This window comes from Schistocerca piceifrons, chromosome 6, assembly GCF_021461385.2.
Source record: "Schistocerca piceifrons isolate TAMUIC-IGC-003096 chromosome 6, iqSchPice1.1, whole genome shotgun sequence".
Classification (NCBI taxonomy): domain Eukaryota; kingdom Metazoa; phylum Arthropoda; class Insecta; order Orthoptera; family Acrididae; genus Schistocerca; species Schistocerca piceifrons.
The window spans coordinates 83,856,873-83,870,630 of NC_060143.1; the positions used below are offsets into that span (position 1 = coordinate 83,856,873).

The following is a 13,758-nucleotide window of genomic DNA, read 5'->3' on the forward strand; positions in this document are numbered from 1 at the left end:
CTCTTGAAGCGGTTGTTTTTTTGTCATATGTTACATTCATGATGGCATTACTTTTCTTTTAGAAACGACTTTTCTTTTAGAAAGTGATAACGATAATAGACTAAGTCTCTATTCTGAAAGGACAAGGTCTGATCCACAAATTCTCTGCAATTGTTGGTGAAACATAAAAGGGTGCAAAATCTGGTCACTCCACAAGGTTACATAATCCTTTCCAGTAATGCGAAATTGCATAGTAACAATAGGGTCAATGGAATACCACGATATGGCTGCCGAAGTCATCACCAGCATCCACCATTTTTCACTCTTTGGACGTAAACTCGACAGTTTTGAAACACTATGCAACAAAACTCATCCGACCAAATGATTCAAATGGTTCAAATGGCTCTAAGCACTATGGAGCTTAACATCTGAGGTCGTCAGTCCCCTAGAACTTAGAACTACTTTAACGTAACTAACCTAAGAACATCACACACATCCATGCCAGAGGTAGGATTCGAACCTGCGACCGTAGCAGCCACGTGGTTCCGGACTGAAGCGCCTAGAACCGCTCGGCCACAGCGGCCGGCTCCGACCAAATGACTTTCTTCAATTGTTTCGTAGTCCAGGATTTATGGCTTCGGCATCACGTTACCATGTTACGGACATTTGCATCACTGATCAGTAGTTGTGGAATTTTAGGTCGCCCTGCAGTTCCCTGCTTCTGAAGCTCGCTTCGTGTTGTTTCGGTACTGACAGGGTTCACCAGTGCGACATTCAGTTCCGCAGTGACTTTTGCAACTGTCATCCTCTTATTTTTCGACACAGTCCTCTTCAATGATAGTCCGTCACGATACCACAACATACGCTTTCGCCCTCATTGTGAGTTAGCGGATGTCGTTTTTCCGATTTCCTCTATAAATCTTCGATGCGGTGCCTCTTAAAACACAGAAGACTTCGGCTATCTCGCATGCGGATGCACCCAATATGCCAGCACTAACAACTTGCCCAAGTTCGAATTCACTTAGCTCCGACATAATGCACTCAAAACCGCACAGAACATTGTTCAGACCGCGACTGACATTTGCAACGTATTGAGAACATCGCAGAGGTACCGTTTGTGGGCAAACACAACAGCGCAACCTGCAGGCTTGGCTAACAGCTGCATTTATGTTCAAGCAAGAATTTCTTGCGGTGTGTCCATATTTTTGTCAAACTCATACATACTGAAGAAGGAACGTACAGGCTAAGAGCAAATAAATAAACTGGAAATTGCACCAATATGAATTCGGATATGAAATAACGCAGATTAAAATTCTGTGGGCATTCTGAAAGACTGGGACCAACCACTTTAAGTAGATAGGTTGAAGAATTTTAGACACTCGCAGTAAAGGAAAATTAGAAACACAAATCGATGCAGCAAAAGAAGACTTCAAAAAAAGCACGAAAAGCACAACTTTTTATACAGGACAGGAAAACAGCTGGGCAGGAAATTTATGTTCAGGCAGTAAGGCTGTCACAAAAACCCAAGATGATCTGAACAAGTGGATCTGACGAGTTGAAAAGAGCTAACTGTGAGAGAATGAAAGTTATAGGGCTAAAAATTCCTCATGTAATACGTCGCGTGGTCGAGTGAGTAGTTCTTAGATTACCAACATCAGGATGTTCTAGAACTGGCATTTGTAACGCACTTCTGTATTTCGAAAATACTGTCGCTGGTGGTTAATTTCTCCAAGACAGCATTCTATTTCGCAATAGGGGATGGAAATGAGCATTCTTTGCGTCTGTATTAAGTCTTCTCGCCCTGGTGGACAATATACCATGAGTCTGACTGAGGTAAGAGCCCCTCGGGGGAGCCTGAAACCCCTAGAGGGCGCGTCCCCAGGTGGCAGATCGGGGAACGCCTCTCAGATATGAGTGGTAAGAGGGAAATCAAAGCCGGCCGAAGTGGCCGTGTGGTTAAAGGCGCTGCAGTCTGGAACCGCAGGACCGCTACGGTCGCAGGTTCGAATCCTGCCTCGGGCATGGATGTTTGTGATGTCCTTAGGTTAGTTAGGTTTAACTAGTTCTAAGTTCTAGGGGACTAATGACCTCAGCAGTTGAGTCCCATAGTGCTCAGAGCCATTTGAACCAAGGGAAATCAAATACCTCCCGCGGACCAACAGGCAGCTGCAGTGTCTGACTCAAGAGTGAGCGAATGCAAACAGCGTCTGACCCAGAGTGGCCGGCTGGTATCATATGTGGAAAGCAACGGTAAGCTACCATATTACTATTACCAAGGCGAACTTGACATGGCACTCTGTGTGCAAAATAATGATTCCGGAGGTAAAACATCCCCTCAATCGAGTCTACGGAGGGGGAGTACATTGAGGCTAATTGGAAGTGTCAAGATAAAGAAAAAGAAATGGAAAGAGGAAGAGGAAAAGCTAAGGATTGGTCCATTGACCTTTCGCACACTCTTACAATCTGGCAAATTGGAAAATGCGAAAAAGAGATGGAGCACAACAATATAGATATTCTTGGAATGTGCGAGGTGAGATTTGGGGGGGGGGGGGGGGGCGATGGTGTGTTACAGAGTGGTGACTACAAACTATTTTATTCAGGAGGAGGAGGAAAAAAACGGAGTGAATGGTGTAGTTATCATGGTAAAGAAGAAGGTAAAAACCATGATAATGAACGTGGAATACATAAATAGCAGATTGATGATGCCGAGGTTGAAAGGTCACAAGAAAGATGTAGTTTTGATACAGGCCTACATGCCAGCCAGCCAAGACAGCGACAATGAGACTGAAGAGTGCTACAGCAGAATTGAATCACTGTTGGAGAGAGAGAAGAAAAAGGCGTGCATCATAGTAATGGGAGATTGGAACGCGGTGGTTGGCAAGGGGAAAGACGGAAATGTGGTTAGAAAGCTTGGGTTGGGTAACAGAAACGAAAGAGGTGCGAGAATGGTCAGATTTTGTAAGGAAAACCTATTGGTAGTTGGAATCACGCTTTTTGAACATCGCAAAAGAAGACGGTTCACATGGACATCGAATGTAGACAATAGCAGATGCCAGATCGATTACATACTAATACAGAGTAGATTCCGGACGTGCAACAGAAATGCCAAGGCTTATACTCTGACCACAACTTGGTTGTAGCAGATGTGCAGGTTAGAGTGAAAAGAATGTTGGTGGTTAAAGAGAGAGAGAGAGAGAGAGAGAGAGAAATTTAACTCCCTCCGTGTAACAGGCGCTGCTCATGCATGGTTCTTTACATCTTTGGGCGGGTTTACTGACATCTCTGAACAGTCAAAGAGACAATATCCACAGTCAACGTCTATCTTAAGGAGCTCTGGGAACCGGGGTGATGCAAAACCTTTTTTGATGTGTGTGTAATGAGCTTGTACCATGTGAGATCCTACAAGCACGATTGTTCAATTATTCGTAGTTTGAAAAGAAATTAGTCATTCGCAAAAGCCATGCATTGTGTTAAGCCTCTATGATGTCTTACCACTCTAGCAGCCAATGTATCATGTCCTGTTCTGGTCAATGTATCATGTCCTGTTCTGGCTTAAGAAATTATCCTAAGAAATTCTCAAAATTATGTAAAGTGAAGGTGGATGGGGAAGAAACGAATGGGAGGGGACAATTGATGCCAGCTGCATCGGGACTTTATGTGGTATCAGCAGCGGCGAGTGCCAATGTGTGCCGGGTAGGGATTCGAACCCGGGATCTCCAATTTACTAGGCAATTGCGTGAACCACTGCACCACCCGGACACAGCGTTTACCGCAACTGCGCAGACTATGTCGGCATGCTCCCGGCCGACCCACGCTCTCACCTAGCATCACCTATCCGCAGTCCCTATACAGCAAATGTATCGCAGCTGTGGATTCCGCGCGGTGTCACTTTTTTTTCGGGCATATCCGAGAGAGCAGACGCCAAGCATTCACAATATTCATAAATATAGCGAATTATTTGATGTCTTTCCGCTCTGGTAGTCGATGTATCATGAACTTGTCTGCCTTACGACCCTATGAGTACGATTGTTCAATTACTGTAATTTCGAAGAGGAATTAGTCATTCGCAAAACGTCATGAATATGTCAAGCCTGTATGATGTGTTCCCGTTCTAGCAGTGTATCATGTGCTTGTCTGGCGTGAGGGCGCACGAGTAAAGTTGTTCAGGTAAACGTAGTTTGAAGGAGAAATTAGCCATTCGCAAAAACCGTGAATTCTGCCTAACACAATGTGGTTCCGCCGGCAAGGCGTGGCGCCTAAAGAAACAAAAGATAGCTGGCAGGCGGCACGGAGCGGACGAGCCCCGCCGGCTGGCGTGATGAATCGAAGACGCGGCCCGGCTTATACCTGGCTACCTGGTTACACCACGAGGAATGTTCAGCTGCCCGGGCCCCAACATCTCTTCCAGGCACGTACAACAGCACAGCGGGACGGGATGGGATGGGATGAGGAGCAAGAGGAGGAGGAGGAGGAGAGGGAGGCGGAGGAGGGGCGAGTAAAACAGTAAAAAAGGACGGAAACGGGGCTGCCCCGGGGGCACGCCGGGCCCCGCGCGGAGCGGCGCCGGAGAATGCCCGCTTCATTATTCCTAACGTACGATCATTTATCAATTCGGGAGATCGGAATTATTTAGATTTAATACATTGTTTGGTGGGCGGGACGGCAGGCGCGCGCGGGGAGGGGGCCCCCGGCTCGGACTAATTCGTGTCGGGTAATGGAGTAACTCCGGTAGCGAGGTAGTCGGCTGCGCGGCCACCGCCGGGCGACGGTGGCGCCGCGCGCGGCCGCCGCCGCAAGTGTCCCGCGCGCTGCTGCGGCCGTGGCCGGCGACAGCTGACTTCTGGGAAGCCGCCGTCCGTACGAAAGGCGAAAGTGGAAAGGAAGGGTCGAGTTATACGTGTCACGTCGTGTCGTGTCGCCTTTACTGAGGACAGCCACGGAAGCTGGCCGTTAGGCAACGCTGCTGAGGACGCCGAGGTCCCCCGGTCGAACACCGGCGGCATTAATTGCGTTCACCTCTCACACAGTTGGTTACTGTGCCGTGAAGTGTGTCAGGGGCACGTTGCGAGTCCAGCTACACTCTAACTCATTACGTAGCGTGCTGTTTAGCTCACTTTTACAGGCTGTAATCAAAGTGCTGGAATGAGGTAAATTCCGTTTTCCTTGACCAGAAGTGGTCAACCTGTTTTTCCTGCCGCCCACTTTTGTACCTCTATTAGTAGTAAAATTTTCTAACTGCCCACCAGCTCAACAGTACTTGTCATTAACAAAATAGGGAAGTAGCTTTATTCTATAAAAATTATAAAACAGAGTTACTGCAAGTTAAAGCATACAATAATATTTTTACCAAATACTCTATGTCAATTTCATATAAAAACGTAATAAAATGTTTTTAAAAACCCCTACCACCTACTCTTCGCCATGGAAGCTGGAACACCCATCAGTAGATGGTAGGGACCAGGTTGACTACCACAGCTTATTACAATCATTCGGTGCAGTATAAAAACGAAGTTGAGGGAGATGAAATAAAAACGTTGAGGTTGGCGTCGACAATGTAATTCTGCCACAGACGACAAATGGCTTGGAAGAACAATCGAAGAGAATGGATAGTATCTCGAAAAGAACTTATAAGATGAACATCAATGACACAAAAATACTATGCCCAGACAGTTAACCACTTACAGTTGGTAACCAAGTTATAGAAACTGTCGATGAATACATGTTTCTTGGCCTCAAAATTGAACTAAGGAAAAAACAATCAAAATGCAAAAATTACTCGCAGTATAGGACCGAGCTGAGCTTGCAGAGTATTTATGTAGTAAGAAATTGGCTGAAATCTGAGTAAAAAATCCATCAAGGACATTCCAGTCTCTCTAAAGCTAACATAAGTTTCTTTAAGTGGGACGTCCACAACTGTTATGTAAATTGATCATAATTGAAACTTCCGCCACAGTTGTAAAAATTTTTTTTACTCTAATCTTACACCACCTAGTTTCGGCGTCTCAACCCCATCTTCATGTGCAACTGTATACTAGAAATGAAACCATATGTCTGAACAGTAAGACCCACGAAAACGCTACCAGTAGTACCAAGGGAAATAATGACAAAATATACAGACAACAGCGAACACACCTAACATTAGTAAAAAGTGTACATGTCCAAGTTAAGTTAAAAGACAGCACATCTGATGTGTACAGCTCATCAAATGGATTACGGAACAGTGACCTCGCTAAAACCACCTTTCAAACGTGCCTGAGCTAAATCAACCATATCTTGCAAGCGTCGGGGAGGCCCTAGAGTACAAATAAAACCAAACAGAGCCTGATTTGAGACTAAACGAAGACCAGGAGCTACCAAGTATAGCTAAGCCAAAGAAGCTACTCTTACGGAAGACCAGTCAGTGGCAAGTTTGTATAGCAATATCACTGAAACGCAACACGCAAATTGACATAACCGTAGCAAATGAAAGCACTGTTCAAGTACCCGTAACCAAGCGACTAAACGTCTGAAAAACGAGGCGACCGCAACGTCTACCACATACCAATTACTCCGTCGGGGACGTAGTAACGTACATCCTGGCCTTCGCATAGCCTCTAATCCGGCTCTGTTTCTGTTTATTTAGACTCTAGGCCCTCGACGACTCTCGCAACATACGGTTGACTTACGTCAGGCGCATTTGAAAGGTGGTTTTAGCGTGGTCACTTTTCTATACTCACTCTGATGAGCAGTCCACGGCAAATGTGCTGCCTTTTAACTTCACTTGGGCATGTGCACTTTGTGCTGGTTTTAAGTAAGTACATTTCTGTTTATACACTGAAGAGCCAAAGAAACAGATACACCTGCCTAATATAGTGTAGGGCCCCCTCGAGCAAGCAGAAGAGCCGCAACACGACGTGGCGCGGACTCGACCAATGCCTGAAGTAGTGCTGGAGGGAACTGACACCATGAATCCTGCAGGGCTGTCCATAAATCCGTAACAGTACGAGGGGATGAAGGTCTCTTATGAACAGCGACTCCTTTTTATGTGGCTATATTAAAGACCAGCTGTACAGCAATAACCCCAAAACCACTGTTGAGCTCAAAATAGCCATTCAGGAGATTACCGACAGCATCGATATTCCGACACTTCAGCGGGTCATGCAGAATTTCGCTATTCGTCTGCGCCACACCATCGCCAAGGATGGCAGGCATGTCGAACATGTCATAACCTAAATATGAATATCTGTAGTGACGTTTACGTGCTGAATCAAGTGTACGCACGCCGTAGTTTGTTATTAATTTACGTTTTTTGATAGTTCAATAATTGTTACCCTGTATGTATGTGCGCATGTTGAACACCTCTTCGTGATCCACTCGACTGATTCCAACGAAGCTTGGTACGTTTATCACTTACTGTCTGGAAAGAATCGCTGTGAGGGGTTAAGAACTACCTGCTTATCAAAGGGGCGGGGATGAAAAAGAGGTAGAGCCCACGACGCACGAAACCCGGATTTTATTCATCCAATAGTTGAGAATAAGAGTACTTAGTGACTTGCGACAAACTTTATATCGCTGAGAAGCCCCACAAAATGATGGAAGGAAATTTTCGCAGTCGATGCAGTAAAACTGCCGCACCAGACACGACGTTTTAACTTGATACTTCTTTACTATTGACTGTATTCGTTTGCAGACAGTACCCACATATAGCACTGAATGTATCTGCAACATTATGTCATTGGATGACACGTAGTTCTGGAGATATGACGCCATAAACACTGTGCTGTCTGAAAAATGGTCGCATCACGCATGACGTTTTAATTTATTCCTCCTTTGCTGCTAATTCTATTCGCAATGGATTTCACAGACTAAATGCTTCATATACCATTGGATGTACCTACCAGATTATATCATTGTACAGAACATAGTTCAGGAAATCTTTCTTTCTTTCGCTTACGCCATAGTCCCGCAGCGATCGCAAGGTCGGCGTGGTTACAACGGATTTGGCAATGCTAGTTTTTAGGGATGGCCGGATGCACTTCCTGCTGCCATCCCGTACCCCACAGGACGGAATCAGTGTACCCCAACAGTCTGCATCTAGTGGAAATCGTGAAATAGAGCGGACGTGTTGCAAACGTCTGCGACGCGTGTAACTGAGGCGGAACGTGGGGACCAGTCCGGTATTCACCTAGCGGGATGCGGAAAACCGCCTAAAAACCACATCCAGGCTGGCCGGCGGGCCTACTCGAGTCCAGGAAGCAGCGCGTTAGCGCTCTCGGCTACCCTGGCGGGTGGAACATAGTTCGGGAAATATGATACCAAAAACAATTAGCTGCGTGAAAACGAAACAGCAACACGAAATTCGCTACAGACGCAGCTGAAATTTGTGTACAACTATGTGTGAATATGATAAATATACTGACAGAGAAAAACTGCAACATGGTAAAGGAGTTGTGTTACAAAACGAAATTTGGTAGGCGTATTTCTAAGTCTGAAAAATGATGCGTATTCAAATTTTGTGCCGGTCGCGTGAGGATGCAAAACAGGATTGTATTAAACTTCCTGGCAAATTAAAACTGGGTGCCGGACCGAGACTTGAACTCAGGACCTTTCGCGGGCAAGTGCTCTACCAACTGAGCTACCCAAGCACAACTCACGCCCCCGTCCTCACAGCTTTACTTCTGCCAGTACCTCGCCTCCTACCTTCCAAACTTTACAGAACTTGCAGAACTAGCACTCCTGAAAGAAAGGATACTGCGGAGACATGGCTTAGCCACAGCCTGGGGGATGTTTCCAGAATGAGATTTTCACTCTGCAGCGGAGTGATACAAAGCAACCATGGTTGTGCAGTTTAGTTGTCCATTGACGTCTACAGAGATATAGGGAGAAGTGTTCCCACCAAAAAATAATTAATAATGCTCAAACTTGATGGCTACGTTAAAATGATTTATTGCCTGAACGGCGGGCTAATCATACACAAATAAGTTCTGTTGTCAATGCTTTCCTCATTCTGCGTCGGTATGTTGCCTCGTCGTTCAGTTGCGTAAATATTTAAAGTGAAAGCTTAATCTGTCTTGTACAGAAATGAGATTTTTAAGAAGTTTGATTTGGGTAGATCTTTAGTGGTAATGCGAAAATTTACATTTGTGAAGAGAGCAGAATAGCTGCAAAACTGATCTTGCAGTGGAGGATTACTAGGTACGAGTCACTATTAACAGTGAACTGCAAACTAATCCCAATTAGCGTCACGTAGTTTCAGTAAATAGTAAACGTATTTCAAAAGAATGTGATGGTTGGCACTGACGTACTATGGCGGCTGTGACGACGGATGCCATGGCTCGGTTTCATGGAGTGGTCTCTCCAGTTTAGTATTGACATCACGGGTGCGTTGTCAAATTCGAAATTTAAAAAGTAAGTTATCCCAGTCTTTGCTCTTCATGTTAGTAGATAATAATTTAAAAGGGACAATAAGCAAATAAGGAATGAATTTTGAGAAAATACTCACCAACAACGATAGCCAATCCGAAAAGTTCTGTGTCCAGCATTCCCTGAGAGGACAGGTGAGCGCATGTCTGCTTGTACAGTTCCTTTGCTCTCGACTTCACCTGCAAAGAGATCGTTGGTGTCATTCGTCTAACATCTAGGACCAATTCATAACAACTGACGGTAGGCTTACTTATTGTGTAAAGAGATTTTCGGATGCGTAAAATACATAATAGGGCCTGCCAAAAATAATTCTTAACTGAAAAATTACACGGTGGAGTTAGTGAGTAACAATAAAGAATAAATACTTTACTAAAAGTATCCATGAATAAAGGATTAAAAGAGAAAAATATGGTGAGATATTTAATGCTGTAGACAAAGGATATGTATCCCTGTGTAAGGACATCTTAAAGTATTTAATTTTGATTGCTTATTCATAAACCTGTATAATGATGGACTGTTTCCAGTAAAGCTCTAGAACGTCTGGGGTAGTTTCAGATAATCATGGTAACTTGAGACCTCAAGCAACCTTCGGGAGAGAAACAGGGAGGGGGAGGGAGTGGGGATGAGGGAAGGGGAAGGCCTCTGGAAAGCCTAATTACGAACAAACTACGTATGCGTGTAACTTAAAATCTGTGAAAAATAAATAATAAAAGACTGTTTGATACACACCTTATAAGCGGGTAGGGGTGAGAAACTGCTAAGGAAAAACGCACATAGCTCTCGTTTGCCTCCAGAAATTTCTATCAAGCTTGCTAAACATTTGTCTTAACTGACTAGAGAAAATATCTTGGTGACAGGGCACCCAAGGGTGGGGCAGGGATTGCGGGGAGAGGCGGTGGTGTTTGAGGATGGCATAGGAAAGTCTGCATTACTCTGGAACGCTTGTAGCAATTTCAGTCTTAATACAATACGTAAATGACGAATTCTAAAATTTGCTACACCTGTGTGCCCACACTGTGCACTCCATCTAACACTTGCGAAACACCTGAGAAATTATAATTTCTTACTAATCAATGGGACCAATATGAAAAATCACGGAAAATATCAAAACACGATGAAATTTATGAATTTTTTAATCACTGCATTAGACAAAGCCTTCAAAAAATTGTGGTGAATGTCGGCAACTAGGCCGGCGAACAAGCTGTTTGACGACAACAAACCGCTACGGTCGCAGGTTCGAATCCTGCCTCGGGCATGGATGTGTGTGTTGTCCTTAGGTTAGTTAGGTTTAAGTAGTTCTGAGTTCTAGGGGACTGATAACCTCAGAAGTTAAGTCCTATAGTGCTCAGAGCCATTTGAACCATTTGTGTGAATAAATAGCACATTTGTTGCCTTAAAAAACAATTTCGAGCGCAACTGGTGTGCTATTTCATCACATCGGCATTCTTAGAAAACAGTTGCTGAAAATGATGAACAAAAATCTAAATTGCGAGACAGGTCTGTGCACTGAGCGGAGACGGGCGAGGGAGATATGTCGTAATCAGCGCTCGGCGCTACCAGAAGAAACTGCAATGTTCAAGTTCACCACACAATTTTGACACAACTGCTAGGTCACTACCGTTGGCAAAAAAATGAATAAAAAACAGGTAAGTCGAAATGAAGTGTTCCGGAAAATCCAATATATATGTCCATCATTCTGATTGCAGGTCTGAGGGACTTCGGCCGCTCTCTTATGTGATAAAATGGAACACCTACAGTTGTCCCTACGATGTTATTTATTATATGGCTACAACTTTCGGTACTCCATTACACCGTCTTCAGGCTTTAAATGACGCTGAGAGGGTTAACTCCAATCGTATACATGATTCATTAGCGGCCAACATCTATGAACTGGTTTTCGCAGACTACCTGTAACAAAGATGTTGTCTCCAACCATCAACTAGTCATGACGAAACCGAATGACGGACCCATCAGACATCTTTTATTATGCCATTTACATTCAGTTACCATTGTTAGCAAAGTAGTTATCGCCAAACTTTTTCCTTCCACTAGTCGCTCTAATGGGGATAGGCAGGCTGTTAGCTTGTTGATGTACATAACATCTAATAATAAATCAGTACTTATATATACAGCTTTGAAACCGGCTGTATATTTACAATGTGCAGCCGATATTTTGATAGACGATATATCGAAATATCGATAATCTTCTCTATATATTGAGAGACTATAATGATTTTTTAAAAATATCGGCATATTAAATTCCCCTAATTTTTAAAAATATCAGCAGTTCTAACTTCTGACTAGCATAAATGTGCTAAATATTTGACGTCATGCGTGTAAGCGAGGAAAAGTTAAGAAAAGGTTTGAATTACGTTTAAAGTTTGTTGGAAGTCGTTAATGCTCTGATTATCATACACTGGATGAGTATGGTCTGGGTAATTTGGTGTCCGTTTTAAGCTAAACCTAGTTTCTCACACATCTCAATGTTTATGACGTCATACCTCTTGAACATGCGTCGTAAAATGATATAATTTTGTAGATATGTTCAGTGCTACATGTGATTACCGTTTGCAAAATGCGTTGTGAATAGAATTATTAGTAAAGAAGAAACGAAATTAAAATGTCATGCCCGATGCTCAAGTTTTTCATAATTTTTATCTGTATGAGGGGGGGGGGGGGGGGTGCAGTAACAGCGAGAAATAACTTCTTAAAGGTTTCATATTAAGTGTAAAGTTTGTTGCAAGCCTAATAAGTGTCCTTATTCTCAAATACTGAATGTATATAATCAGGTTATTTGGCGCGCATCAAGGCATATATACAGTTTGTGACTGTAAAACTTTGTCTTGCTGTGTTCAATTTTTAACACAAGATTATACCTTTTAATATGTAGATTATGGCAGAATTTTAAAGCTTCAAATGCGGCCAGAAATTATGCGAAATACTGAACATTAAATTTTTATTGCCACTGGAAGCCGTTAGATAGGCAACCTGCAAATCGTGAACCGTGAACCATAAACCGGCGTAAGCCGTTAGAGTAGATTTCTTAGCCTACAGCCGTCGCATCGTGGCTCGAAGGAAACAGGTCAGCGCACGGAAAAACCGCCAGAGCCGGAAAACGACAGTGCCGGGAAAGATAGGAATTTTTAAACCCGACCTCCCCATTCCTACCCTACCGCCGACGGACACAAAAAGAGCGTGGAACAGAAAATAAAACAGCGGGAGCAGAGATCATTCGTGCCGTCCCGGGACGAGTTTCCAGGTAGCCAAACTGATTTTTACGGGCCTCGTCGGCCACAGAGGCTGCGTGGAGCTGGAATGCGCGCCGACCGCAAGACGTGAAGCTCGCGTGGCGCGGACCGTCCGCGGGACGGCCATCAGCTTTCGTCAGCGGGAGCGCCGAGAGAACGGCGGGAGGACGGGAGGCCCGAGCAGCGGGGAAACCGCATTCCTCTGTCGCCAGAGGTGGCGTTTACTGACCATTAGGCGACGCCGGCCGCGATCTCACAGATAGCAGCTCGATCGCCCCGCCGGTATAAATATTATCGCAGCTCGTCGGGCTTCGAGCTCTTTATGGCTCACAAACCAGTGTGTGGCGTGCAGAGGGAAAGGCGGAGAAATCAGCCGGTGGCGTCTCCTTATACTTGAGGTCAATAATCAGTTTAACTCTGAGCTGCAGTACTATTAGGGTAAAAATCTATTTTCTGTGGATATCATCGACAAACAGTAATGAATTACACCTGCTGCAGTCCATTCGAGCAGACTGGTCCAGCCGGCCGCTGTGGCCGAGCGGTTCTAGGCTCTTCAGTCCGGAACCGCGCTGCTGCTACGGTCGCAGGTTCGAATTCTGCCTCGGGCATGGATGTGTGGTATGTCCTTAGGTTAGTTAGGTCTCAGTACACTACTGGCCATTAAAATTGATACACCAAGAAGAAACGCAGATGATAAATGGGTATTCATTCGACAAATATATTATACTACAACTCACATGTGAGTACGTTTTCACGCAATTTGGGTCCATAGATCCTCAGAAATCAGTACCCAGAACAACCACCTCCGGCCGTTATAACGGCCTTGATACGCCTGGAAATTGAGTCAAACAGAGCTTGGTTGGCGTGTACAAGTACAGCTGCCCATGCAGCTTCAACACGATACCACAGTTCATCAAGAGTAGTGACTGGCGTATTCTGACGAGCCACTTGCTCGGCCACCATTGACCAGACGTTTTCAATTGGTGAGAGATCTGGAGAATGTGCTGGGCAGGGCAGCAGTCGAACATTTTCTGTATCCAGAAAGGCCCGTATAGGACCTGCAACATGCGGTTGTGCATTAACATGCTGAAATGTAATGTTTCGCAAGGATCGAATGAAGGGTACAGCC

The 13,758-nt window shown here is 44.6% G+C and overlaps 1 protein-coding gene across 1 annotated transcript in view; it reads right to left on the bottom strand.

Moving 5' to 3' along the window:
• The window catches only part of LOC124802540 (protein expanded), a 490,537-nt gene that overhangs the window by 117,981 nt on the left and 358,798 nt on the right, over window positions 1–13,758 (bottom strand). Inside the window, exon 4 of the mRNA XM_047263399.1 lies at window positions 9,461–9,560. Within this exon, the coding sequence (XP_047119355.1) occupies window positions 9,461–9,560 (100 nt within the window). The remainder of the gene's footprint in view (window positions 1–9,460; window positions 9,561–13,758) is intronic.